The 26,583-nt window shown below is 43.4% G+C and overlaps 2 protein-coding genes across 11 annotated transcripts in view; both read left to right on the top strand.

The window, feature by feature from the left end:
* Positions 1 to 5,638, top strand: part of STIM1 (stromal interaction molecule 1) — a 197,487-nt gene extending 191,849 nt beyond the window's left edge. For 3 of the 8 annotated variants that reach the window (XM_007173633.2, XM_007173634.2, XM_007173635.2), the window contains one exon: positions 3,718 to 5,638. In XM_007173633.2, coding sequence (XP_007173695.1) covers positions 3,718 to 4,234 — 517 coding nt within the window. In that variant the 3' untranslated portion in view covers positions 4,235 to 5,638. Of the gene's footprint in view, positions 1 to 1,379; positions 1,417 to 1,551; positions 1,715 to 2,827; positions 2,954 to 3,717 lie in introns of all 8 variants that reach the window. The other 5 variants (XM_007173636.3, XM_028164372.2, XR_003622552.2 and 2 more) reach the window with 4 other exon arrangements.
* A 1,827-nt stretch (positions 5,639 to 7,465) lies between these two features.
* Positions 7,466 to 26,583, top strand: part of RRM1 (ribonucleotide reductase catalytic subunit M1) — a 42,402-nt gene continuing 23,284 nt past the window's right edge. For 2 of the 3 annotated variants that reach the window (XM_057552931.1, XM_057552929.1), the window contains exons 1-4: positions 7,466 to 7,693; positions 12,952 to 13,040; positions 16,424 to 16,601; positions 25,027 to 25,127. In XM_057552931.1, the coding sequence (XP_057408914.1) occupies positions 7,675 to 7,693; positions 12,952 to 13,040; positions 16,424 to 16,601; positions 25,027 to 25,127 (387 nt within the window). In that variant the 5' untranslated portion in view covers positions 7,466 to 7,674. Of the gene's footprint in view, positions 7,694 to 10,910; positions 10,991 to 12,951; positions 13,041 to 16,423; positions 16,602 to 25,026; positions 25,128 to 26,583 lie in introns of those variants that run through there. The other variant, XM_057552930.1, reaches the window with a different exon arrangement.

Below are 26,583 nucleotides of genomic sequence, written 5' to 3'. Positions count from 1 at the left end.
ATAAGTGCTAAGGGGGTGTTGAAGAAGGAATGGCTAACAGTGTGAACCTGGGTGGAATGCTTCACAAGAGAGATGACATTTGTGCTGGCACCCTGTGTGCAGGCAAAGGAGAAGGTGTATTCTAGGCAGAGGAAACACATGCACAGGCATAGAGTGTCAAGAGAATCTGATCTATGTGTTTAGAACATTGGCTATGTGTTGGTGGGAAGGGGTAGTAGGTGAGGCTAGAATGATGAGGGGTTCCGAAAGGCCACGGGCTTTGGCCATTACCCTTTAGGAGACAGAGAACTGCAAAGGGGTTTTTAGAAGAAAGTGAATTGGTCATATTTGCATTTTAGAAATAACATTTTAGTGGCCTGTATAAAGGAAAGAATGGGGAGACTACAGGAATTTGGAAGTCATTGCAGTAGGCCATCAGGGGAGGTAACAAGGTCTTGGTATAGAAACGAGAGGATTAATTTGGTAACTGGCTTTGAGGGGTGGAGGAGAGGAAGGAGTGTAGGGTGATGCCCAGGTTTCTAGCTTGGGTGACTGAATGGATGTAGTACCCTTCATGGAATTACTCTTCAGAAGGGGGGAAACAGATTTAGGGGTTTTGGACAGCGAGGTTTATAGGTCGGGCCGGCATTAAAACACTCATGTCTGAGAAGGAAGTTAAGGTTCTGAAAGGTTAAGTAATTTTCCCCAGGCCCCAAAGCTAATTAGGAGCAGAACACAGACTAGGACTTGGCTTTCCATTCCAGGACACTCTGTTGGATATTTTTGTCCTTTCACAAGGTCTCAGTAAGTGAACTGTATAAGAACTGGTGAAAGGCTTTCTCCCACAGCCTGGGCTGGCAGCTGCAGGGACTTTCCCTGCTAATAGCTCAAGGTGATAGGCTAGGGTCAGAGAGAGTAGCCTTGACCTCGCCTGAACAAGCTTAGAGGACCCTCAGGAAGTCCCTCTCCTCTGGAAGGACCTCTCATCTCTGAAGCTGTGACCACGGCTCAATCCTGGCCTCTGGGTTGCAGCCGGCTTACCCTGTTGCTTCCTTTTGGTCCTGCCTCACCCTGGATACCAATCTCTCTAGCTCTGCCCCTCGAACCTCTGGATAATTATCCTTGAAGGCTGTTCCTTTCTCTTTCACAAAAGGACAGCCTTTACTAGAAGCAGAGCTGCTCATCTTCATCCTCATCCTCATTTTCATCCAAAAGCCTAGGCAGGGAGACTGCCCTTCCCAATACAGATGGAGAGGACCGAAGTGGGTTGGGGGCACTAGAGGATGCTGTGAATCTCACGCTCCAAGGCCCAGGCTGAGGGCAGCGGGGAGGGAGGGTGGGAAGTACGTGCGTCTGCCTGGCCTGTTCACTACTGAATTTTCTTTTGCACCATGCATCAGAGGATCATCTCTAAAGGCAAACAGGCTCTCTAGTAAGGTTAGTAGCTTGGGGTGGGAGCCCAAGGCAGCCCAGCCTTTGGGGAGGGACACCCCTGACCTGAATTGTCTCAAAGATTCAGGGAGGGAAGGTGAGCTTGCCTCAATGGGCCTTTCCCCTCCTATATCCACCCAGGCTTCCTCCCAGGTGCTTTTCTTGCTTTGGAAGTCTCAGCTTTCGTTGATGATGGAGGCACAGAGGGATGGGAATCATGACCAAATGGGGCAGTGGGCCAGGAGGAGTGAGTCTGGGTAGACCCCAACCTCTTGACCTCTCGTCCTTCCTTGGCATTAGAAAGGTAGGCTCCTAGGATCCTCACCTCCTCAGCCTAGAGGGCCCCTCATCCCGGTGTGGCTGCTCCCCAGAATTTCCTTGGCACCATGCTCAGTGGTTCACATCTGTGTGGGAAAGGCAGGATACGGAGAGGATCATCTTGGGACTTAGAGAAACAAGGACACATTTAGACAGAAGCAAGGACACCATCAGAAATATGAAAGCAAATATGAGACAGTTCATAAAACACTAGAGTAGGTGGCTGAAACAGTATTTGGAATGGGAGTTGGAGCTGGGATTGTCCTCTGCTGTCCCCTGTCTTCAGGAAGGTACTGGCCCACAGCATGGCTGCTTAAGTTAATTGTTTCCTGCTGAGAATTAAACCTATAATAACTATTAGCCAAACTCCTGCTTTTGCCTGTTTTTGGAGCCTGGTGCCCTCCCTAATTTTTCCACCCACAGCCTCCTTCTTTCCGGGTCCTGCTGTGCTCTTCTCTCCCACTCATGACCCTTTCCCTTTGGTTTCCTGACTTGGATGTTTAAACATTTCCCTTAGCCCTCTCCTCTGCCTCTGCCATGGGCTCTCAGGCCTCTGGGAAAGGAGGAGGATGATTAAGGGATTGTCAGGGGACTCCCATATCTACCCTTTTGTCTATAGAGGCAGGAGGTGTGGCGTCCAGAATTAGTTCATGGTCTTCTTAGGAACAGCCAGCCCCTTAAAGGGTCTCGACTATCCTGGGCTGCCTCTGTGTGTGCATGTCCAGTGTGCAGTGCCGTGTCCCCGTAGCTCAGCCTTGCAAAGAAGCCTCTTGTGACTGGCCCACGGAAGGGTTTTCCTGCTTGACTGGCCTCATCATCTTCATTCCCACAATACTTTCTACATTTTCAAGTGCTTTGCCAACATATTTGGGCCTCCAAACAGTCTTGCAAGATAATTGAATTGGTGTTATCTTCATTTGGCCAAAATTGAGGACCAGCAAGGTTAGATGACTTGTCCAAGGTCACGCAGCAAGCCTCAGGCAGAGATGGAAATTGAATTAGACCTTAGGACTTCCAGCATGCAGCTCTTCTGAACCACTGCTCCTTAAAGGCCAATGTCCTGTCTTTCTATGCCTCCCTACATTCTCCCTGTCTGCAGAGCTCTGAAAAAGACCCCAGCCTTCCTGCTGTCAGCCAGCTTTGGTTTGAACTCTGAAACACTTCTCTGTGACCTCCTTTGAATCCTGACAGAGGGTTGGAAGAGGCAGCATCTTGGCCTTTTGGGGTGGGTAAGGGATTGTTTGCAAGGCTGTTCTAACCTTTTTCTCCCCAGGCTGGGTCAGGCTCACTTATTGCATGTGCCCTGTTCCTTGGGGCCTGGCCCAGACTGGATGTGTCCCAGGGTGTGACAGGAATAAGTGGGGGAGGAAGGCATGGAAAATGGTGACTCAGAGAAATATATGGGTTCTGTGTTAGCTTAGGGTTCAGTCCTAAGAAATCTAGCCAGCTATGGAAGCAGAGGTTTTATTGAGGAGGATGCCTGTGGCATTGAAGCCAATGGTTGCACCGGTTTAGGGCCTGGCCATTCATCAGGGGTGGGGCGCAGGCCTTAGAAAGCCCTTTGCCAGAAAGATAATGGTATAATGACATTTGTTTTTGCCTCTTGTCTGTCTCTTCTCTCTCCATCACTTTTCCCTCTTTCTTTTTTTCTCTCCCCTTGGTCCTCCTTATTTCTCCCTGCTTCTCCTTTTGCTTTTCTTCCTCCCCAATTTTACTCTTTTCTCCTTATCTCTTCTCCAATCTATCCTTATTCCCTATTCCTTCCTTCTCTCTTATCCCGTGCTTATGGCCTGCTCAACTTCCCTCTGTTTCTCATTCTTCCCTCTTTCCCACCTGCTATTCACCCTATTTTCTCTCTCCTGCCCCTCTCTCCATCTCCATTTTCCTACCCTGCCATTGTCTTCTCTCTTGGTCCCTCTCTCCTCTTCAAATTCCCCCCTGCCCCCATCCTCTATGTGTCCCTTTCTTCCTCTCTGACCTGTCTTACAGGGATTTGACCCATTCCGATTCGGAGTCCTCCCTCCACATGAGTGACCGCCAGCGTCTGGTCCTCAAGCCTCCTCAGACGGTCCATGCTGCAGATGAGGCTCTCAGTGCCATGACTTCCAACGGCAGCCACCGGCTGATTGAGGGGGTCCATCCCATCTCTCTGGTGGAGAAACTGCCTGACAGCCCTGCCCTGGCCAAGAAGGCACTGCTGGCACTGAACCACGGGCTGGACAAGGCCCACAGCCTGATGGAGCTGAGCTCCCCAGCCCCACCTAGTGGTTCTCCACATTTGGATTCTTCCCGTTCTCACAGCCCCAGTTCCCCAGACCCAGACACGCCGTCTCCAGCTGGGGACAGCCGAGCCCTGCAGGCTAGCCGAAATACACGTATTCCCCACCTGGCCGGCAAGAAGGCCGTGGCTGAGGAGGATAATGGCTCCATTGGTGAGGAGACAGACTCCAGCCCAGGCCGGAAGAAGTTTCCCCTCAAAATCTTTAAGAAGCCTCTTAAGAAGTAGGCAGGATGAGGGTGGCAGTTGTGGGACAGCTTGTCCTTACCTGGTCTTCTGCCTCCCCTTCCCTCCCTTCCAAGATATCTGGCCCCCAGCATGGGGCATGGGAGGGGCTGGCCCTGGGGCCTGGGCACTGTACATACTTGCCCCCCGTATCCTTGGGTCCTTCAACATTATTTATTAACTGACCACCATGGCCTGCCTGCCCTGCCTCCCTCCCACCCATGGGCTGCTGCTGTCACTCCTCTCCACTTCAGTGCATGTCTTAGTTGCTGTCCCCTCAGCTCCCGGTCCGCCTCTGGGCTCCAGCTTCTGTCTCTGCTGTCCCAGTTTTGAGGTTTGGTTTCTTGTTTCTGTCTGTCTCCTGCTTTCGGGGTCCTCCCTCCCACCACTCCCCAACTTCCCCTAGCAGCTAGGGGGGACGAGAGGGGGAGTAACTTCTGACAGCTGTGCCTCAGATCTCTTCCACCCCGCCGACGATGGTTCTGTTTGCCCCACACTGGGGCCTAGGACCTAATATTTGCGGTTTGTTCTCTGGGAGTGTGGTGGGCCAGAGGGAACCTCGGCCTGGAGCTCACTGAGGCCTCCAGGGGTCCATGGGGGAGCGAAACCAATTCCTAGAGAACAAGCCACTAGAGTTCTGAAAAGAGGCTAGGCTAGGGGGTGGATCGGAAGAGACTTCTCCTAGTTGGAGGATGAGTGGAAGCCAGAGATGTGGGCTACAAGGCAGTCACCTTTTCTCTCTTCTCTCACCCACACCTGCTTCTCTCTTATCCCTGCTCCCCCACCCTGCAGGAGGGTTTGTCTATAAGAGGTGCTGCCCAAATGCTCCCCAAGCCTCATTACTCCTGAGGCTCAGGACAGTGGGCTCCCGTGGCCGTGGGAGCCTCAGCTATGATACAGGGCTCTAATGGGACCCTGGAGCTGTTGGGCAGGATGTTGTCACATTTGAACCAAAAGGCAGTTTAAAGTTGAAAAATGAAATCTCCTGAATTTCCCAAGTGCCTGCACCGCATACTTGCCCTGTCAGACCCCATTTTCATGTTACTGCATAGCCTGGGCCAGAGGCTCACGAAGGACACAGCCGGTTTAGGGAAGAGGGTGGCTAAGGAAGATGGTGTAGGTCAAGGTGGCTGTGTGACCACTCCCCCGCCCTTCCCACCCTCTAGACAACTCTCTCCCTTCCCTGTTTTTGCAATGGCTGTAAAGGTATTTTCCCTCTGCCCCACTCCCTGCCGTGTCTTTACTCTGGTATCCTACTTTGGGCCTGGGGTGGGGCCACCTGGGGCTGGTCTTGGGAGGGTGCTAGGCTGCAGACTGCCTTGTACCCCCTGGACACCCTCACATGGGTTTTTCTGTGTTATTTCATAAGACTCTTTGAAGTCCAATAAAGCATGTAGGAGATTTTAACCTCTGCTGGCTTTGACTGACTCTCCTTGTGTTCTCTGTGCTCTTTGTGGCATAGCAGACAGGATGAAGAGACATTTCTCTGCTGCCAAGGGAAAGTGAAACTCTCATACACATTCCCAAAAGCTCTCTGGGTAGGGTTACCAGATGAAATACAGGAGTATTGCGTTTTTTACAGATTGAAGATTTGTGGCAAGCAAGTCTTATCAGCGCCAATTTTCTAACAGCATTTGCTTACTTCACGTCTCTGTGTCACATTTGGTAGTTCTTGCAATATTTCAAACCCTCCACCAGCCAAAAGATTACCACTTGCTGAAGGCTCAGATGGTGGTTAACATTTTTTAGCAACAAAGTTTTTTTTATTAAGGTATGTACATTTTTTTAATAGACATAATGCTATTGCACACTTAATAGACTACAGTATAGTGTAAATATAACTTTTATATGCACCGGGAATCCAAAAAATTTGTGTGACTTGCTTTATTGTGATACTCGCTATATTGCAGTTGTCTGGAACCAATATCTTTGAGGTATTACTGTACTTCACAGGAACCTTGGAACCACCTTGAGTGCAGTAAGGAACCAGTGAAAGGTTTTAGGGAGGGGATGCCACGTGAGATATCATAAAAATCAGTCTGCCTAGCCCAAATCAGAAGCTTCTACACCAGCCTTGTGAAGTCATGTCTCACCTATTCTGACTCCCCACATTCGGTAACCAAGTCCTGTCCATTCTCATTCTACCTCCACGAGCCACATCCACTGGATAATTCTAAAAGCAAATGGATCATAGCCCTGCCCTGCTCAAAACTCTGCCAGGGCTCGTTCCCATTTCCGTCAAGATAAACTCCAAAGGCCCTTGGCCTAGCAAGGCTCTCTTCCAACCTGAGTGCGAGATTTCAGGCCGCCCTAAGGGCCTGGGGCTCCCAGCCTCCGGCTGCGGATCTCAAGCTAGAGCTCAGCTCTGACGGCAGTCTTGGGTTATCATCATGTAACAGTTTTCAAGACAAGAAAAAGCGGACGGTTGGGATTTTGCTCTTTCAAAAGTACTCGAACCGCCCTGACTTCTGCGGAGCCTGCCGGCGAGAGAGGCGGGGCTACGCCTGGCGGGCTCTGCGCGCTACGTCCGGCCGCGGGGCCCCAAATTGGGCTTTGCCCACACCCAACATGGCGGCCGGAGAGCGGCGCTCACGCCGGCGCGCCCACACCCAACACGGCCGTGGGAGAGGCGCCATCTCCTGGGCCCTGCCCACACTCAACATGGCGGCTGCGGGGCAAGGTCAACCCTCTGCTACGCTAGGCCTGCCCACCGGCCTCGGCGCTGGCAGCTTCGCGTAACATCCCGCGAGCTTTGTCGCGCCGTTTTTGCGTTGCGGCTGGCGGGAGCGGGAAGAGGATTCAGATTGCCTTCCTCTGCTCAGTGGAGGGAAAGTGCACTCTGGCCCTAACTCCAGGCCCTGCACCCGAGTAACCCCTCGAGCCTGACCCTCCGCGCTCTGCCACCTTCTCGATCCCGCCGGCGCCTCAGAGCTGCAGCCGCGTCTCGCATCCCTCGGCGCCTCAGCCACTAGCTGCGATGCACGTTATCAAGCGAGGTGAGAGGCCGGGGAGGAGGCCGTGGGTGAGGTACGCGGGCTGCCGCCGCCCTAGCAGTTAGCCGCGCCCGCCCGCCTCCGCCGCTTCCCGCGCTGCCGGCGGCAGCTTCCCGCCCTGTCACCTGCTCGGCCTCCTGCCCTTTCGTCTGTCTGTCCCCAACCCCCCTCTGGCCTTTAGTCTGCGCCCCTTGGCTCTGCCATGCGGCCGCATTTCTAAAGAGTAACACCTTCCCTTTAGCGAATAGTAGCTGTGCGCGCGGGAAGAGGATTCAGATTGCCTTGCTCTGCTCAGTGGAGGGAAAGTGCACTCTGGCCCTAACTCCAGGTCCTGCACCCGACTAACCCCTCGAGCCTGACCCTTCGCGCTCTGCCACCTTCTCGATCCCGCCGGCGCCTCAGAGCTGCAGCCGCGTCTCGCATCCCTCGGCGCCTCAGCCACTAGCTGCGATGCACGTTATCAAGCGAGGTGAGAGGCCGGGGAGGAGGCCGTGGGTGAGGTACGCGGGCTGCCGCCGCCCTAGCAGTTAGCCGCGCCCGCCCGCCTCCGCCGCTTCCCGCGCTGCCGGCGGCAGCTTCCCGCCCTGTCACCTGCTCGGCCTCCTGCCCTTTCGTCTGTCTGTCCCCAACCCCCCTCTGGCCTTTAGTCTGCGCCCCTTGGCTCTGCCTTGCGGCCGCATTTCTAAAGAGTTAACACCTTCCCTTTAGCGAATAGCAGCTGTGTGCGCACAGCTCTTTGCAGGCGGTGCTTGATTGCTCACCGGGAGCCCCTGAGGTAGGGGTTATTGGGTCCGCTTCGCGGGTGAAGATACTGAAGCGCAGAGAGAGGTGCGGAGACTGCCCGGTCACCCGGTTAGATGCTGGTGAGGCCAGGCTTCGAACCCATAGCGAACAACAGAGTTTTATTTGAAAGGCTTGGTCACCTGTCCTAGGCGCGGGGGGAGCTAGTAAAGCAGAGGCTCTGCACCCTACACGGGCACCTACCAGCTTCCTGATCTCTTTTGTGGGGTGAAAAACGTCAGGCTCAGATACAGACATCTCCACGGAGTTTGCCCTTCGTAAGGGATGTGTTGCCGTTTGCCCCAGGAGTGGTCCCAGAGGAGTTTGGGATCGGGACTGGCTGGCCTTACGCTTGATGGGAAGAGATATGGAATTAGAGTAGGGTGGCCAAGACATCTTCTGGCAGGGTGGGGGACCGCGAAGAGCCAGGGACTTGTGTTCTTCCTCAACACTTATTTCCCGTTAGGCTTGCTGAGTACCTTCCTTTGTGTCAGTCCTTTGCTTCATTCTGTGAAATTAATTATAAGAGGAGACAGACTCCGGAAAAGGTTTAATCAGGTTGGAAAAACAAGAGCAAAACATACTCTTAACAGAGAACCATATGGGACAGGTACGAACACGTTTTGAGTCGACTCTTCTTGCCTCTGTTGAAGCAAAGAAGTTATTTCAAAATTGCAGGCACTTTGTAAACACTGATTGACGATTGTTTTGTCCACTAGGCTGTGAGTGTTTCAGAGATGGGGACTTTATGCCCACACTTAGCACAGGACCTACCATGAATAGATGCTCATTCATGAGTGGATGAGAATAATTATTTTAAAATATAGGATATGATGAGTGTTGTGAGTAGGCAGGTAGTTGATTTGGTTGTAACTAGGTGGCGTAGAGCTGAGAGATGGAGAGGTGGACAGTGGTGGCCCTTCCTGTCATTAGTATCTTTAGAACATCATTCTCTGAATTTCCCTAGTCTCCCATTTTAGCTGATGAGACCAAAGACCAAAATACATAGTGCACTTTTATTGGTCCATACCTGTGAGTGAGAGAGGAGCATTCAGTTTTTTAGACCTTTAGAAAAAGGTATGTAAGTATGAGGAGCCCTTATGATAAATCTGTAACAGATGAATTGAAAACTTGTGGACATAGATCTCTGGAGTGGGTAACACCTCTGTGTTGCATTTTTAACCTTTTGGGTCCACTTTCAAATACTGTGGTTTAAAAAGTACTATCTACAACAAACTCTAAAAGGCAGGTCTTATTTTTTTTCTCATTCCTTCAGAGAACATAATGTGATCCAGATGGTTTGCTGCTAGACTCTCCCAGGCTTGTTTTTTCTTTTCTTTTTTTTAAAATTTTTATTAGTTATCTATTTTATACATATTAATGTATATATGTCAGTCCCAGTCTCCCAATTCACACCCCCCCCCCCCGCCCCCCAGCACTTTCCTCCCTTGGTGTCCATACGTTTATTCCCTATATCTGTGTCTCTATTTCTGCCTTGCAAACTGGTTCATCTGTAAAGGCTTGTTAGTATACAACGTTGTACTTAGATTTGTTTCTTTATTTTATTTTTGATCTTTAATTTGCTTAGGGTATTCCCCCCCCCATTTTTGGCATGATAATATAGTAGCAGACTAACTCATGTAGGTTTTGTTAATCTTAATGTAATTATTCAGGAGGTCAACTAGCAGTCTACCTAAAGTATTACTTACTGAATGTGCTAATATCTTGCTAAGCACCATGAGGGAAATAATAGAGGGAGAAGGCATCTCCATCTTCCATGATTTTAGGGCTGTTAGGGATGCAGGAATAATCCATATGAAAATTGTTAGATAACAGAAGGGAATAGTAGATGAGTTTTTCTCATCTGCTGTCTTGGGCTATTTTTCTTGGTGGGACAGTATCGTATTACTCAAGGAGATTAAGGTTAAAAAAAAAAGTTGAGAACCAATGGAACAAATGCAGTGTAGCTGAGTTGTAAAGTGTGCTTTGGAATTTAGTATAGTGTTTTCAAAACTTTGCATTTTACATCATGACTGAGTACACACACATGTATATGTAAGTATCTACATAAAGCTGAAACAGAAGTTTGCAAAATAATGCCTTTTAAAGCATCTGTTTGCACTCTGATAATCTCTTCTATTCCATATCCTTTGTCTATCCCTCCCTCTCTTCTCCCTTCGTCCCTCCCATCCTTTCTAATTCCCTTTACAGCCCACTGTGTTACAATATTTTACAGATCTGTGTGGATACTGTGCTGGGCACTGAGGTTACCGTGGTGAGTAGGCAGACATAGTTCTTGTTTTCAAGGATCTTTACAATCAATTGAGAAAGATAGACAAGAACAATAATATAATAACATATGTTCAATATTCTAATAGATAAAGTATAGGCTATAGAAGCCCATTCATTCAATTATTCAGAAGATACTTACAGTCATTCCTCAGTATCCACGGGCATTTGGTTCCAGGACCTGCTGTGGATACCAAAATCCGTGTATGCTCAAGTCCCATAGTAGTCCCTCGGCCTCTGTGGGTTTTGCATCTGTGAATTCCAGTTCCCCATCCAGGGCTCCAACCAACTGCGGATCGTAAATTGTACATGATCCATGGTTGGTTGAATCTGTTCATGTGGAACACATGGATACAGAGGGCTGACTATATTCAGCACCTCTTTATGCCAGGAACTGTTTTCGGTACTGGGAATTCAGCAGTGAACAAAACAAGCTAAATCCCTTTTCTCATTGGAGTTTACATTCTGCAGTGAGTGACAGTAGTTAAGTGTATATAAGAAACAAGTAATCATGTAAGAACCAGTTAATTCCAGATAGTGGTTAGTGAGATGATGGTAGTAAAACAGGGTAATGTGATGAAGATGAATGAGAAAGTAATCTTGGTTTGTATCCTCAGGGAGGGAGCTGACATTTGAGCTGAGCCCTGAATAATACTAAGAGCCAGCTATGTGAAGATCCGTGGGCTGAACGTTGCAGGTAGAGGGAATAAAAAGTTCATATCTTGTAAAAGAGACACATCCTTGGTCTTACAGTATTAGCAAAGTCTTCCTGAAGAGAGAGGAATTAAAAAAGACAGCTTACACCCAAGAGGAAATCAGACAATTAGTGTTCTAGAGGATTTCACAGGAGGAAGAGGTCAATGTGGGTTACAGCTGTTGGGGCAGGTTTCATGGATGTGGTGAGAGTTGAATAGTGAGTAGGAGTTAGACGTATGGAAAGGTGGAAGAGGGACTTGTAGGCAGAGTTAGGTATAAACAGTGATATGGATGTGGGAATGGGAGGCCCTGTTGGGACTTAGGCTATTTCACAAGGAACAGTAGAGGAGATGTGGTACCAAATTAAGGAAGGCCTTGTTTGAGAGGATAATAATGTAAGCAGGGATTAGTGATATGATAAAGTCAACATGTGGGTTGAAAAAAAATGACCAAGAGGAATGATAAGCTAGAGAACAGTGGATCATTGGTCCTTTAGCCCCTTAGTGTGCCTCCACTTTCCAGTGTGAATTAAGACAATTGCCATTGTACTTTCTGTCAGTTTCCTGATTAATTTGGCAGCTGCAGATTCTCAGTTTGCTAATATTGCCTTGTGGTCACCTGTCTGCCTAATCAGCTGGTAGAGCATTGAGGGCTCAGTCCCAGTGTAGGCCAGCTAATTAACTGTATTCCAGAGTTAAACACTGCATATGTGAGTCTGGTTAGAAAAGGAGATCACATTGGTGATCAGAAAGAGAAGGGCTATCTTAGTTAATATATCAGTGTTTAAGAAAAACTAACTTGTTCTATTGATGCTGGGTTACTAGTGGTATCTTATTGTTTATTTATTCTTCATCAAACATTTGAGAAAGTCCTTGGGCCAGCCAGGACTTTTTGTTAGGAAGAGCAAAGAGCAATAGGATCTAAGTCCAACACCATAAAAGGACTAACTAGATGAGGTCCATATGTATATGCTTCCATACCTCTAAAATAAACACGAAGAGGTTGCCCCTGGAAGATTGTTTTGAGTTACAAATAGAAAGAAGTACTTCTTTACATGGTGTGAAGTAAATTCAGAATCATTAATTACTCTAGGAGAGTGTGTAAGCCAAATTTATCATGAAGCTGTTAGAATGGAGACAGGTTTATAAATCATTTAGCATTCAATAAATATTTGAGTACCTACTATGTGGTAGGCCTTGGTCTTTGGTCTGGGCACTGGGGAATACATTGGTACATAAACCGTGACAAAATCTTTTTCCTTTTGGAAATTGTATTCTAGTGGATGGGGAGAGCCACACAATAAACAAATACGTAAGTAAAATATAGAGTATGTCAGATAACCATAAGTGCTATAGAGAAAAATAAAGCATAGAAGGAGGATAAAGAGGAGCAAGGCTGTGTTTGGGGCATTGCAGTTTAAAATAGAATGATCCGGGAAAGCCTTATTGAGAAGGTGACATTGAGCAAAGACCTAAAAGAGGTATAGATAGCAAGGAGCCAGGGTTGCCAGGGTATGGTAAGTGAGGAAGGTGGGAGAGTAGGAGATGAAGTTGGGGAAGGGGGCACACAAGGCAGGTTGTGTAAGATTCTGTGGACTGTTGTAATGATTTTGACTTGATTCTGAAGGAGATGATAAACCTCTGTTGGGCGGCAGTGGGTAGTGATATGATTTTGACTTAAGTTTTAAAGAATAATTCTGCCTGTCATTTGGACAAGGTGGGGTAGGGAAATTTATTGCAAGAATCCATCTGATGTATAATGTAAGGGAAAACTCAGTATAGAATCCCTACTTTTTGAAGATGAAAAAATAATCTCTCTGAACTGTTGGGGGTCTGAATCTTTTATCTATGAAATAGCATTTTGTGTTGGCCAGTTTAAAAAGTTTACATGCTGATTACATTTGATTCTTTGACATTGTTATCTTAATAAGTGTTAACATGAATTTATGGTTTGATTCTTTAGATGGCCGCCAAGAGCGAGTTATGTTTGACAAAATTACATCTCGAATCCAGAAGCTTTGTTATGGACTCAATATGGACTTTGTTGATCCTGTAAGTAAATAGGCTTTATATCTTGGGTTCCCTGCTTCATGTGCTTCTTTTTACTTGTCTCTTATCTCTGGCCCTTCACTCACTTGCTCTGTATTTTGGTTTGGCCTTGGATATAAAATGTGAATTTATTGCTTAAAACTTTTTTTTTCCTGGGAATTCCCTAGTGGTCCAGTGGTTAGGACATGGTGCTTTCACTGCCATGGCCTGGGTTTGATCCCTGGTCGGGGAACTAAGATTCCAGCAAGCCGTGTGGCGTGGCAAAAAAAATAAAACAAACAGACAAACAAAACAAAACAAAACTTTTTTTCTAAATCTTGGTTTGTGCTGTGAGTTCTGACTTTTCAGAGAACTATAAAAGTGAGCAAAGAGGAAAACTTGACATTAACATTTTATATTAGAGACTTCTTTGAGTAAATTATTTTATACATAAGTGGAAAAAACTTGTTTTGGAATTGTGGTCATTTGGGTAGAAACTGGTTGGAAATTTGCTTTTTTGTTATCTATGTAGAAAGAATACATTAAAGTAATATAAAGTAATATAAAAGTAATATAAAATAGATTTCATGGCCGGCATTTAAATTAAGGAGAGCCAGCTGTTCATAAGCAAGTTGCTGTGCTTTTCTCTTTCTATAACTCCTCTACTCTAGACCCTCAGCATCCCTTATCTAGACTGCTATCTGTAGTGGTCTCTGAAGTGTTCTCCTGGTCTTCCTCTCATCTTGCCGTCTTCAAATACATCTTCCACATGGCTTTCAAAATGATCTTACTAAGTGGAGTCTCTAAGAACCTTCTTTTTTTTAAACCCATACTGCCCCATCCTTATTTAGGTATTTTATCTGTACTACTCTAGCACTTGTGCTGGCCTCATAGCATTAACCACCTAGTATAGAAATAAATTATATGTCTCTGTCCTCCCCTAGAATTGCTGGGGAGGCCTGTATCTTGTTCTTGTGATATCCACAATGCTTAACACATATATAATTAGATGCTCGATAAATATTGAATTGACCAAAATGGTCAAAAGAAAATAATTTTATACAGCTTTAGAATATACCTATTATAAATTCCCTTTTACATTTAGAAATCTAGACAATAATTAGAATAGTAGAATATTAGAGTTGGAACGAACCTGAGAGATCATCTTACTTCATCTTCCTTGTTTTATAGATAAGGAAGGTCCAAAGTGAAGGGGAGTGACTTGTTCAAGTGAGAGGGAGTGTAGGAAGAAGAACCTAGGTATCTTGACTCGTAGATGTTCTGTTGCCTCATGCACACATTTCAGAGTGCAGGTGTGCTAGAGCTGACTCGAGCTTTCTAGGGTAGATTTAGTTGAAAAAGTCGACGTGTTTTTAGATCTGGCATGGTTATTAGCACACAGACGTTATTTTATTCTGAGTTCTGATTACTTGCCATGTAGCACCAGAAATCATTTAGAAGACTTCACTACTCTTTTACTGAACATGACTTAATTGTTGGATCTGAGAAGAACATGATCAGGAGCAACTTGAGCTTAGGTCTGAAATTTAATTGGAATAGATTTTAAACTAGTAATTACACACTTTTTTTTGAGGGGGCATGCTTTCGTCAACTGGGAAATGGCATTCATTTTCTGTTGGATTAATCTTTTTTTTGTTTTGTTTTTTTTTTTTCGGCTGCATGGCTTGTGGGATCTTAGTTCCCCAACCAGGGATTGAACCCATGGCCCCTGCAGTGGAAGCTTGGAGACACAGCCACCGGACCACTGGGGAATTTCCTAATCTATTTTTTTTTTTAAAGATTCAGTAAACACATACATATATACAACTTAGAATTTGTCTTTCTTGACTTATGCATTGTGTGTTTTATTTATCTATCTATTTATTTATTTTTTAACATCTTTATTGGAGTATAATTGCTTTACAATGGTGTGTTTGTTTCTGCTTTATAACAAAGTGAATCAGCTATACATATACATATATCCCCATATCTCTTCCCTCTTGTGTCTCCCTCCCTCCCACCCTCCCTATCCCACCCCTCTAGGTGGTCACAAAGCACCAAGCTGATCTCCCTGTGCTATGGGCTGCTTCCCACTAGTTATTGACTTTACATTTGGTAGTGTATATATGTCCATGCCACTCTCTCACTTTGTCCCAGCTTACCCTTCCCCCTCCCCATGTCCTCAAGTCCATTCTCTAGTGGGTCTGCGTCTTTATTCCCGTCCTGACCCTAGGTTCTTCATAAACATTTTTTTTTTTTAGATTCCATATATATGTGTTAGCATTGTGTGTTTTAAAGAGGGGTATCTCTTACAGTACGGTCTTGAAAACAGTGAAATGCATTGAGGTTGAATGGGATGTGGAGCCAGAAGACTTAGACAGTAAAGCTTGGGCAAGTCCCAGTAACCTGGTTCCTCATGTAAAGTGGTGATAGTTATATACCCATCTCACAGGTAATTGTGAAATGTCAGAGAAGATCATGAAAGTTGAGATATTTTGTAATTTGTGAAATGTTAAAGAAAGAGTAGCCATTAAATTATTTGATGACTCAGCCCCAACTCTAACTTATATCTTCATCTCCTTTCATTGGAATGATTAAAGTTTGATTCATTTGCTTTCCTGTACTTGTCCTTAGGTAGAATTGGGGCAAAATGGGTAAGTATGTAGCGTGAACCCTGATTATATAGAGAGAATTTGAATGAAAGATGGGAAAATAATTATGGAATCATTGGTCTGTTTTCAGCTGTTTCCCTGTGTGACTGTTAATCTTTGTAACAGCTCTACTTAGATTTTAAAACTAACTTCCTTCCTTCCTCCCTTCCTCCCCCCCTTCCCCCCTTTCTTTCTTTCTCTTTCTCTCTTTCTTTCTTTCCACACTTCTTCATTGTATATGTAGTATACATTTTCTAGCAGCTCTATTGGCTTATGAATTCTCATTACTAAATTTTCCACAGCCCACCATTCTGAAAGATAATTTTTCATAAAAGGAAGTTGTCTTTTATTTTGATATAGGGGCTTCCCTGGTGGCGCAGTGGTTGAGAATCTGCCTGCCAATGCAGGGGACACGGGTTCGAGCCCTGGTCTGGGAAGATCCCACATGCCGCGGAACAACTAGGCCCGTGAGCCACAATTACTGAGCCTGCGCGTCTGGAGCCTGTGCTCTGCAACAAGAGAGGCCGCGATAGTGAGAGGCCCTCGCACCACGATGAAGAGTGGCCCCCACTTGCCGCAAGTAGAGAAAAGCCCTCGCACAGAAACAAAGACCCAACACAGCCATAAATAAATAAATAAAAATTTAAAAAAAAGTAGATTTATTTTGATATAAATTGATTGTTTTCTTCATTGCTCTCTTAAGGAAGCTGTTGGTTCTTGGGAAAGCACAAGTAATTCTTGGCTTTGCTTTTATAGGCTCAGATCACCATGAAAGTAATCCAAGGCTTATACAGTGGGGTCACTACTGTGGAACTAGATACTCTGGCTGCTGAAACAGCTGCGACCTTGACTACTAAGCACCCTGACTATGCCATCCTGGCAGCAAGGATCGCCGTCTCTAACTTGCACAAAGAAACAAAGAAAGTATTCAGTGGTGAGTCTAGAGGAAAAAGTTAGAAAAAATTTAGTATTCTCAGAAAATTTATAAGGGTACTAGAATGAAACCTTGAGTGTCAAAAAGAGAAGTTCCATCTTGTTTAAAAAAGCAAAGTGTGCAGGTTAGTGGCAGAGGGAGACTAGAACTTCCTATTTCTCCATGCTGCTGACCTGCTGCATGGAAGGGTCAATGGATACTTTTATCTTTTTGTTTCTTTTTTCTTTTTTTTTTGAAGCCCATCTTTAGATGCTTGGTGGTGGTGTGGTTGGAAAAAAGAATAATATTTATTGATAGTTTCTGGGTTAAACAAAGTGTTACAGTCAGTCTTTTGTCACCATTAGCACTCCCATTTTATAGCTCAGGGAATGTGGGCAAAGGAAGGTTAAATAATTTGTTAGGTATATAAAAAGTGGTATATAAGAAGTCAGCTGGTAGACTGAGAGTAGAAATCTTTCAGCTTTCAATTCCAGATCTGTTATATGGGGACTTAAACATTTTATCTCCCTCTTCAGTAGATTTATTGTAAAGATATCAGTTCTTCCAAAATTGACTATGGATTCGAGTCAAATTCAGTCAGAATGCCAGCTTTGCGTGTATGTGTATCATATGTATAAATGTAGAGGACTAAGTACTGCTATGATGTCTGGAAGAGAGAGGGCTTATTACTAAATGTGCATTTATAGAAGTAAAATGCCTGGGATGATAGGTTTTGAATTTTTAAATTTTTTTAAAAACATCTTTATTGGAGTATAACTGCTTTACAATGGTGTGTTAGTTTCTGCTTTATAACAAAGTGAATCAGTTATACATATACATAAATTCCCATATCTCTTCCCTCTTGCGTCCCTCCCTCCCACCCTCCCTATCCCACCCCTCTAGGTGGTCACAAAGCACCGAGCTGATCTCCCTGTGCTATGCGGCTGCTTCCCACTAGCTATCTATTTTACATTTAGTAGTGTATATATGTCCATGCCACTCTGTCACCCTGTTGCATCTTACCCTTCCCCCTCCCCATATCCCCAAGTCCATTCTCTAGTAGGTCTGTGTCTTTATTCCCATCTTACCACTAGGTTCTCCATGACCTTTTTTTTTTTTTTTCCTTAGATTCCATATATATGTGTTAGCATACTGTATTTGTTTTTCTCTTTCTGACTTACTTCACTCTGTATGACAGACTCTAACTCCATCCACCTCACTACAAATACCTCCATTTCATTTCTTTTTATGGCTGAGTAATATTCCATTGTATATATGTGCCACATCTTCTTTATCCATTCATCCGATGATGGACACTTAGGTTGCTTCCATGTCCTGGCTATTGTAAATAGAGCTGCAATGAACATTTTGGTACGTGACTCTTTTTGAATTATGGATTTCTCAGGGTATATGTCCAGTAGTGGGATTGCTGGGTCGTATGGTAGTTCTGTTTTTAGTTTTTGAAGGAACCTCCATACTGTTCTCCATAGTGGCTGTATCAATTTACATTCCCACCAACAGTGCAGGAGGGTTCCCTTTTCTCCACACCCTCTCCAGCATTTATTGTTTGTAGATTTTTTGATGATGGCCATTCTGACTGGTGTGAGATGATATCTCATTGTAGTTTTGATTTGCATTTCTCTAACGATTAATGATGTTGAGCATTCTTTCATGTGTCTGTTGGCAATCTGTATATCTTCTTTGGAGAAATGTCTATTTAGGTCTTCTGCCCATTTTTGGATTGGGTTGTTTGTTTTTTTGTTATTGAGCTGCATGAGCTGCTTGTAAGTCTTGGAGATTAATCCTTTGTCAGTTGCTTCATTTGCAAATATTTTCTCCCATTCTGAGGGTTGTCTTTTCATCTTGTTCATGGTTTCCCTTGCTGTGCAAAAGCTTTTAAGTTTCATTAGGTCCCATTTGTTTATTTTTGTTTTTATTTCCATTTCTCTAGGAGCTGGGTCAAAAAGGATCTTGCTGTGATTTATGTCATAGAGTGTTCTGCCTATGTTTTCCTCTAAGAGTTTGATAGTGTCTGGCCTTACACTTAGGTCTTTAATCCATTTTGAGTTTATTTTTGTGTATGGTGTCAGGGAGTGTTCTAATTTCATACTTTTACATGTACCTGTCCAGTTTTCCCAGCACCACTTATTGAAGAGTCTGTCTTTTCTCCACTGTATATGCTTGCCTCCTTTATCAAAGATAAGGTGACCATATGTGCGTGGGTTTATCTCTGGGCTTTCTATCCTGTTCCATTGATCTATGTTTCTGTTTTTGTGCCAGTACCAAACTGTCTTGATTACTGTAGCTTTGTAATATAGTCTGAAGTCAGGGAGCCTGATTCCTCCAGCTCCATTTTTCGTTCTCAAGATTGCTTTGGCTATTCGGGGTCTTTTGTGTTTCCATACAAATTGTGAAATTTTTTGTTCTAGTTCTGTGAAAAATGCCAGTGGTAGTTTGATAGGGATTGCATTGAATCTGTAGATTGCTTTGGGTAGTAGAGTCATTTTCACAATGTTGATTCTTCCAATCCAAGAACATGGTATATCTCTCCATCTATTTGTATCCTCTTTGATTTCTTTCATCAGTGTCTTATAATTTTCTGCATACAGGTCTTTTGTCTCCTTAGGTAGGTTTATTCCTAGATATTTTATTCTTTTTGTTGCAATGGTAAACGGGAGTGTTTTCTTAATTTCAGTTTCAGATTTTTCATCATTAGTGTATAGGAATGCAAGAGATTTCTGTGCATTAATTTTGTATCCTGCTACTTTACCAAGTTCATTGATTAGCTCTAGTAATTTTCTGGTAGCATCTTTAGGATTCTCTATGTATAGTATCATGTCATCTGCAAACAGTGACAGCTTTACTTCTTCTTTTCCGATTTGGATTCCTTTTATTTCTTTTTCTTCTCTGATTGCTGTGGCTAACACTTCCAAAACTATGTTGAATAATAGTGATGAGAGTGGGCAACCTTGTCTTGTTCCTGATCTTAGTGGAAATGGTTTCAGTTTTTCACCATTGAGGACAATGTTGGCTGTGGGTTTGTCATGTATGGCCTTTATGATGTTGAGGAAAGTTCCCTCTATGCCTACTTTCTGCAGGGCTTTTATCATAAATGGGTGTTGAATTTTGTCGAAAGCTTTCTCTGCATCTATTGAGATGATCATATGGTTTTTCTCCTTCAATTTGTTAATATGATGTATCACGTTGATTGATTTGCGTATATTGAAGAATCCTTGAATTCCTGGGATAAACCCCACTTGATCATGGTGTATGATCCTTTTAATGTGCTGTTGGATTCTGTTTGCTAGTATTTTGTTGAGGATTTTTGCATCTATGTTCATCAGTGATATTGGCCTGTAGTTTTCTTTCTTTGTGACATCTTTGTCTGGTTTTGGTATCAGGGTGATGGTGGCCTCATAGAATGAGTTGGGGAGTGTTCCTCCCTCTGCAATATTGTGGAAGAGTTTGAGAAGGATAGGTGTTAGCTCTTCTCTAAATGTTTGATAGAATTCGCCTGTGAATCCATCTGGTCCTGGGCTTTTGTTTGTTGGAAGATTATTAATCACAGTTTCAATTTCAGTGCTTGTGATTGGTCTGTTCATATTTTCTATTTATTCCTGGTTCAGTCTCGGCAGGTTGTGCATTTCTAAGAATCCATTTCTTCCAGGTTGTCCATTTTATTGGCATAGAGTTGCTTGTAGTAATCTCTCATGATCGTTCGTATTTCTGCAGTGTCAGTGGTTACTTCTCCTTTTTCATTTCTAATTCTATTGATTTGAGTCTTCTCCCTTTTTCTCTGGATGAGTCTGGCTAATGGTTTGTCAATTTTGTTTATCTTCTCAAAGAACCAGCTTTTAGTTCTGTTGACCTTTGCTATTGTTTCCTTCATTTCTTTTTCATTTATTTCTGATCTGATCTTTATGATTTCTTTCCTTCTGCTAGCTTTGGGGTTTTTTTGTTCTTCTTTCTCTAATTGCTTTAGGTGCAAGGTTAGGTTGTTTATTCGAGATGTTCCCTGTTTCTTGATGTAGGCTTGTATTGCTATAAACTTCCCTCTTAGAACTGCTTTTGCTGCATCCCATAGGTTTTGAGTCGTCGTGTCTCCATTGTCATTTGTTTCTAGGTATTTTTTGATTTCCCCTTTGATTTCTTCAGTGATCACTTCGTTATTAAGTAGTGTATTGTGTAGCCTCCATGTGTTTGTATTTTTTAAAGATCTTTTCCTGTAATTGATATCTAGTCTCATAGCGTTGTGGTCAGAAAAGATACTTGATACGATTTCAATTTTCTTAAATTTACCAAGGCTTGATTTGTGACCCAAGATATGATCTATCCTGGAGAATGTTCCATGAGCACTTGAGAAAAATGTGTATTCTGTTGTTTTTGGGTGGAATGTCCTATAAATATCAATTAAGTCCATCTTGTTTAATGTATCATTTAAAGCTGTGTTTCCTTATTTATTTTCATTTTGGATGATCTGTCCATTGGTGAAAGTGGGGTGTTAAAGTCCCCTACTATGATTGTGTTCCTGTTGATTTCCCCTTTTATGTCTGTTAGTGTTTGCCTTATGTATTCAGTTGCTCCTATGTTGGGTGCATAAATATTTACAATTGTTATATTTTCTTCTTGGATCAATCCCTTGATCATTATGTAGTGTCCTTCTTTGTCTCTTGTAATAGTCTTTATTTTAAACTCTATTTTGTCTGATATGAGAATTGCTACTCCAGCTTTCTTTTGATTTCCATTTGCATGGAATATCTTTTTTCCATCCCCTCACTTTCAGTGTGTATGTGTCCTTAGGTCTGAAGTGAGTCTCTTGTAGACAGCATATATACGGGTCTTGTTTTTGTATCCATTCAGCCAGTCTCTGTCTTTTGGTGGGAGCATTTAATCCATTTACATTTAAGGTAATTATTGATATGTATGTTCCTATTCCCATTTTCTTAAATGTTTTGGGTTTGTTATTGTAGGTGTTTTCCTTCTCTTGTGTTTCTTGCCTAGAGAAGTTCCTTTAGCATTTGTTGTAAAGCTGGTTTGGTGGTGCTGAACTCTCTGTTTTTGCTTGTCTGTAAAGGTTTTAATTTCTCCGTCACATCTGAATGAGATCCTTGCTGGGTAGAGTAATCTTGGTTGTAGGTTTTTCTCCTTCATCACTTTAAGTATATCCTGCCACTCCCTTCTGGCTTGCAGAGTTTCTGCTGAAAGATCAGATGTTAACCTTATGGGGATTCCCTTGTGTGTTATTTGTTGTTTTTCCCTTGCTGCTTTTAATATGTTTTCTTTATATTTAATTTTTGACAGTTTGATTAATATGTGTCTTGGCATGTTTCTCCTTGGGTTTATCCTGTATGGGACTCTGTGCTTCCAGGACTTGATTAACTATTTCCTTTCCCATATTAGGGAAGTTTTCAACTATAATCTCTTCAAATATTTTCTCAGTCCCTTAATTTTTCTCTTCTTCTGGGACCCCTATAATTCGAATGTTGGTGCATTTAATGTTGTCCCAGAGGTCTCTGAGACTGTCCTCAGTTCTTTTCATTCTTTTTTCTTTATTCTGCTCTGCAGTAGTTATTTCCACTATTTTATCTTCCAGGTCACTTATCCGTTCTTCTGCCTCAGTTATTCTGCTATTGATCCCGTCTAGAGTATTTTTAATTTCATTTATTGTGTTTTTCATTGTTTCTTGGTTCCTCTTTAGTTCTTCTACGTCCTTGTTAAATGTTTCTTGCATTTTGTCTATTCTATTTCCAAGATTTTGGATCATCTTTACTATCATTATTCTGAATTCTTTTTCAGGTAGACTGCCTATTTCCTCTTCATTTGTTAGGTCTGGTGTGTTTTGACCCTGCTCCTTCATCTGCTGTGTGTTTTTCTGTCTTCTCATTTTGCTTATCTTACTGTGTTTGGGGTCTCCTTTTCACAGGCTGCAGGTTTGTAGTTCCCGTTGTTTTTGATATTTGTCCTCAGTGGCTAAGGTTGGTTCAGTGGGTTGTGTAGGCTTCCTGGTGGAGGGGACTAGTGCCTGTGTTCTGGTGGATGAGGCTGGATCCTGTCTTTCTGGTGGGCACGTCCACGTCTGGTGGTGTGTTTTGGGGTGTCTGTGGCCTTATTATGATTTTAGGCAGCCTCTGTGCTAATGGATGGGGCTGTGTTCCTGTCTTGCTAGTTGTTTGGCGTAGGGTGTCCAGCACTGTAGCTTGCTGGTCGTTGAGTAGAGCTGGGTCTTGGCGTTGAGATGGAGATCTCTGGGAGATTTCCGCCGTTTGATATTACGTGGAGCTGGGAGGTCTCTTGTGGACCAGTGTCCTGAACTTGGCTCTCCCACCTCAGAGGCACAGCCCTGATGCCTGGCTGGAGCACCAAGAGCCTTTCATCCACATGGCTCAGAATAAAAGGGAGAAAAAATAGAAAGAAAGAAAGAAAGAGGATAAAATAAAATAAAGCTATTATAATAAAAAATAAGAAAAAAAATTATTAAGAAAAAATTTATTAAGAAAAAATTATTTTAAATTTTTAAAATAAATATTAATTTTTATAATAAATAAGAAAAAAATTAAGTAACAAATTTATGAAGAAAAAAATTTTTTAATTTTTTAAAATAAAAAATATGAAAAACCTATTACGAAAAAAATTTTTTTTAATTTTTAAAAATAGAAAATAAGGAAAAAATTATTAAGAAAACATTTATTAAGAAAAAAAATTTTTTAAGTACAAAAAAAAAAAAATGGACAGACCGAACCCTAGGACAAATGGTGAAAGCAAAGCTATGCAGACAAAATCGCACCCAGAAGCATACACATATACACTCACAAAAAAAGGAAAAGGGGAAAAATTAATATATCCTGCTCCCAAAGTCCACCTCCTGAATTTGGGATGATTCGTTGTCTATTCAGGTATTCCACAGATGCAGGTACATCAAGTTGTTTGTGAAGCTTTAATCCGCTGCTTCTGAGGCTGCTGGGAGAGATTTCCGTTTCTCTTCTTTGTTCATACAGCTCCCGGGGTTCAGCTTTGGATTTGGCCCCGCCTCTGCGTGTAGGTCGCCTGAGGGCGTCTGTTCTTCGCTCACACAGAACGGGGTTAAAGGAGCAGCTGCTTCGGGGGCTCTGGCTCACTCAGGCGGGGGGGAGGGAGGGGTACGGAGGCGGGGCGTGCCTGCGGCAGCAGAGGCCGGCGTGACGTTGCAGCAGCTTGAGGCGCGCTCTGCGTTCTCCCAGGGAAGTTGTCCCTGGATCACGGGAGCCTGGCCATGGCGGGCTGCACAGGCTCCCGGGAGGGGAGGTGTGGAGAGTGACCTGTGCTCGCACACAGGCTTCTTGGTGGCAGCAGCAGCAGCCTTAGCGTCTCATGCCCGTCTCTGGGGTCCGTGCTGATAGCCGCGGCTCACGCCTGTCTGTGGAGCTCGTTTAGGCGGCGCTCTGAATCCCCTCTCCTTGCGCACCTCGAAACAAAGAGGCAGGAAAATGTCTCTTTCCTCTTGGCAGCTGCAGACTTTTTCCCGGACTCCCTCCCGGCTAGCTGTGGTGCGCTAACCCCTTCAGGCTGTGTTCACACCGCCAACCCCAGTCCTCTCCCTGGGATCCGACCGAAGCCCGAGCCTCAGCTCCCAGCCCCCGCCCGCCCCGGCGGGGGAGCAGACAAGCCTCTCGGGCTGGTGAGTGCTGCTCGGCGCCGAGCCTCTGTGCGGGAATCTCTCCGCTTTGCCCTCCGCACGCCTGTGGCTGCGCTCTCCTCTGTGGCTCCGAAGTTTCCCCCCTCCGCCACCAGCAGTCTCCGCCCGCGAAGGGGCTTCCTAGTGTGTGGAAACCTTTCCTCCTTCACCACTCCCTCCCACTGGTGCAGGTCCTGTCCCTATTCTTTTGTCTCTGTTATTTCTTTTTTCTTTTGCCCTACCCAGGTACGTGGGGAGTTTCTTGCCTTTTGGGAGGTCTGCCGTCTTCTGCCAGCGTTCAGTGGGTGTTCTGTAGGAGCAGTTCCACGTGTAGATGTATTTCTAATGTTATCTGTGGGAAGGAAGGTGATCTCCGCGTCTTACTCTTCCGCCATCTTGCCCAGACCCCCAGGTTTTGAATTTTAAGTTGAGTTTCTGTTTTGTTAGGATAAAAAAAAACTTGAGAAGAGGTTATAATTTCTGTTTTTCTTTATTTTCAACCAGTAATTCTCAATGGGGTTATATGTCAGAATCATTTGGCAGTCTTTTTCAAACTACAGGAGCCTATGCTCACTCTAACTCTGGAAGATTGTTTCCTTATTTAGCTTATAAATATATAAATTTCCTTATATGTTTATTAAACGTGTGTATGTTCATTGAGCACTTTCTGTGCTAGGTACTAAGGTGGGTTGGGATGAAAAACGGTTGAGAACCACTGTTTTAAACTGTTACCTGAAGATTGAATTAGCTGTTAAGTGATTTTGATATTTTAATTTTCTGTTGTTTTGTTTTTAGATGTAATGGAAGACCTCTTCAGCTACATAAATCCACATAATGGCAAACACTCTCCCATGGTGGCCAAGTCAACAGTGGATATTGTTTTGGCCAATAAAGATGTATGTATAATGCTTTTCTGGTGAAAAATTTTTTATAGATTCTTTTTTTTAAGACAATAAGGACATTTTTAGAAATTTAAACACTACAAGAGATAGAGATAAAAAGTAATTCTTTCTGCTTCTCTGAATCCTTGTTTTCCTCTCTAGAAACAACAACATTTTGTCATTTTAAAATGTATTTTTCCAGAGCTGTTCTATAATACATGTATGTGTACCTTTATTTTTCCTTTTAGTGGTAGTGTACTGTGCATACTATTCTTTCTGTTACTTTTTCACTTGCAAGTATATCTTAGAGATAGTTCTTTATTAGCATTTATGAATTACCTGCGTAGAATTCCATTCTATAGCTGTATCATCATTATACATATATGTAAGAATTGCTCTAGTGATGAATATTTGTTTTCCATTTTTCACTGCAGTGAATATCCTTGTATGGTAGTGCTTTACTCGTAGATGAGTGTATCGGTAAGGTAAATCCCTTAAGTGGAATTGCTGAGCCAAAGAGTATGTACATTTAAAATTTTAGTAGACATTGCCAAACTGACATCCAAAAAGGTGGTTCAGGTAAAATTTTGAAAGATCTTCTTGCTCAGCAGCTTAAAAATTATCTATTTGTGTTTCAACCCCTTTCTTAACTACAACCCAGAGAACAGAAGGGAAAAGATGGGTAGGTCCAGCCAGCCCCTTTGCACACAGGATTTATTTACCATCGATATCTGCACAGATTAGAAACCACTTTTAACTGTAGGTAATAGAATGATTAGTCGGCTGTCTCTAAATAGGTATCTGATGTTAAAGAGACTGAGAGAAAACTGAGTTGTGTGTTGTTCATATGTATAATCTTGAAGACAGGTGAAAAACAAAAATAAAACGACAACAGCAAAAACCTGTATCTAAAAAATAAATATTGATAATCAAGTATTTCAGTTCTCCATTATTCATGTAAGGCCCCTACCTGTCTTTGGCAGCAAAGATGCCCTTAAAAATTTAAGAGGAAGGGAAGAGTTTTGTATAGATTTTTCAAGTCCTTGGACATGGATCCTTATATGGAAACACTGATAGTATTTTGAAAGACTGGCTCCACATTTCTCCATCCAAGATGATTATTTGTACCTAATTGCTTTTGTTTTCTTTAAATGGCTCTATAGCCTACAAAAGCTTGTAACAATGGCCAGTTCTGCTTTAAAATATTACTGTCACAGCAGTAGTTTGTTTAAAACCTGTTAAAGGACCATGGATTTGATGAGCCTTAGAATTAATGTAATTATTTATCTTATATATTGTTATGTGCAGTTTAAAATGGAAGATAAAAATACATATTAGTAATTATATGGCTCCAATACTTTTGGAGTAATAGCTAATCTAAAAACATGTTTAAGGGTGATAATATAGTCCCTTTTATGCTCATGTTCTTTCCCTCTTTAGAGATGTACTGTAAACATAATAGGGAAAGTTT

The sequence above is a fragment of the Balaenoptera acutorostrata genome, chromosome 9, assembly GCF_949987535.1.
Source record: "Balaenoptera acutorostrata chromosome 9, mBalAcu1.1, whole genome shotgun sequence".
In the NCBI taxonomy this organism is placed as follows: Eukaryota; Metazoa; Chordata; class Mammalia; order Artiodactyla; family Balaenopteridae; genus Balaenoptera; species Balaenoptera acutorostrata.
This window is presented reverse-complemented; position numbering and strand designations above follow the sequence as displayed.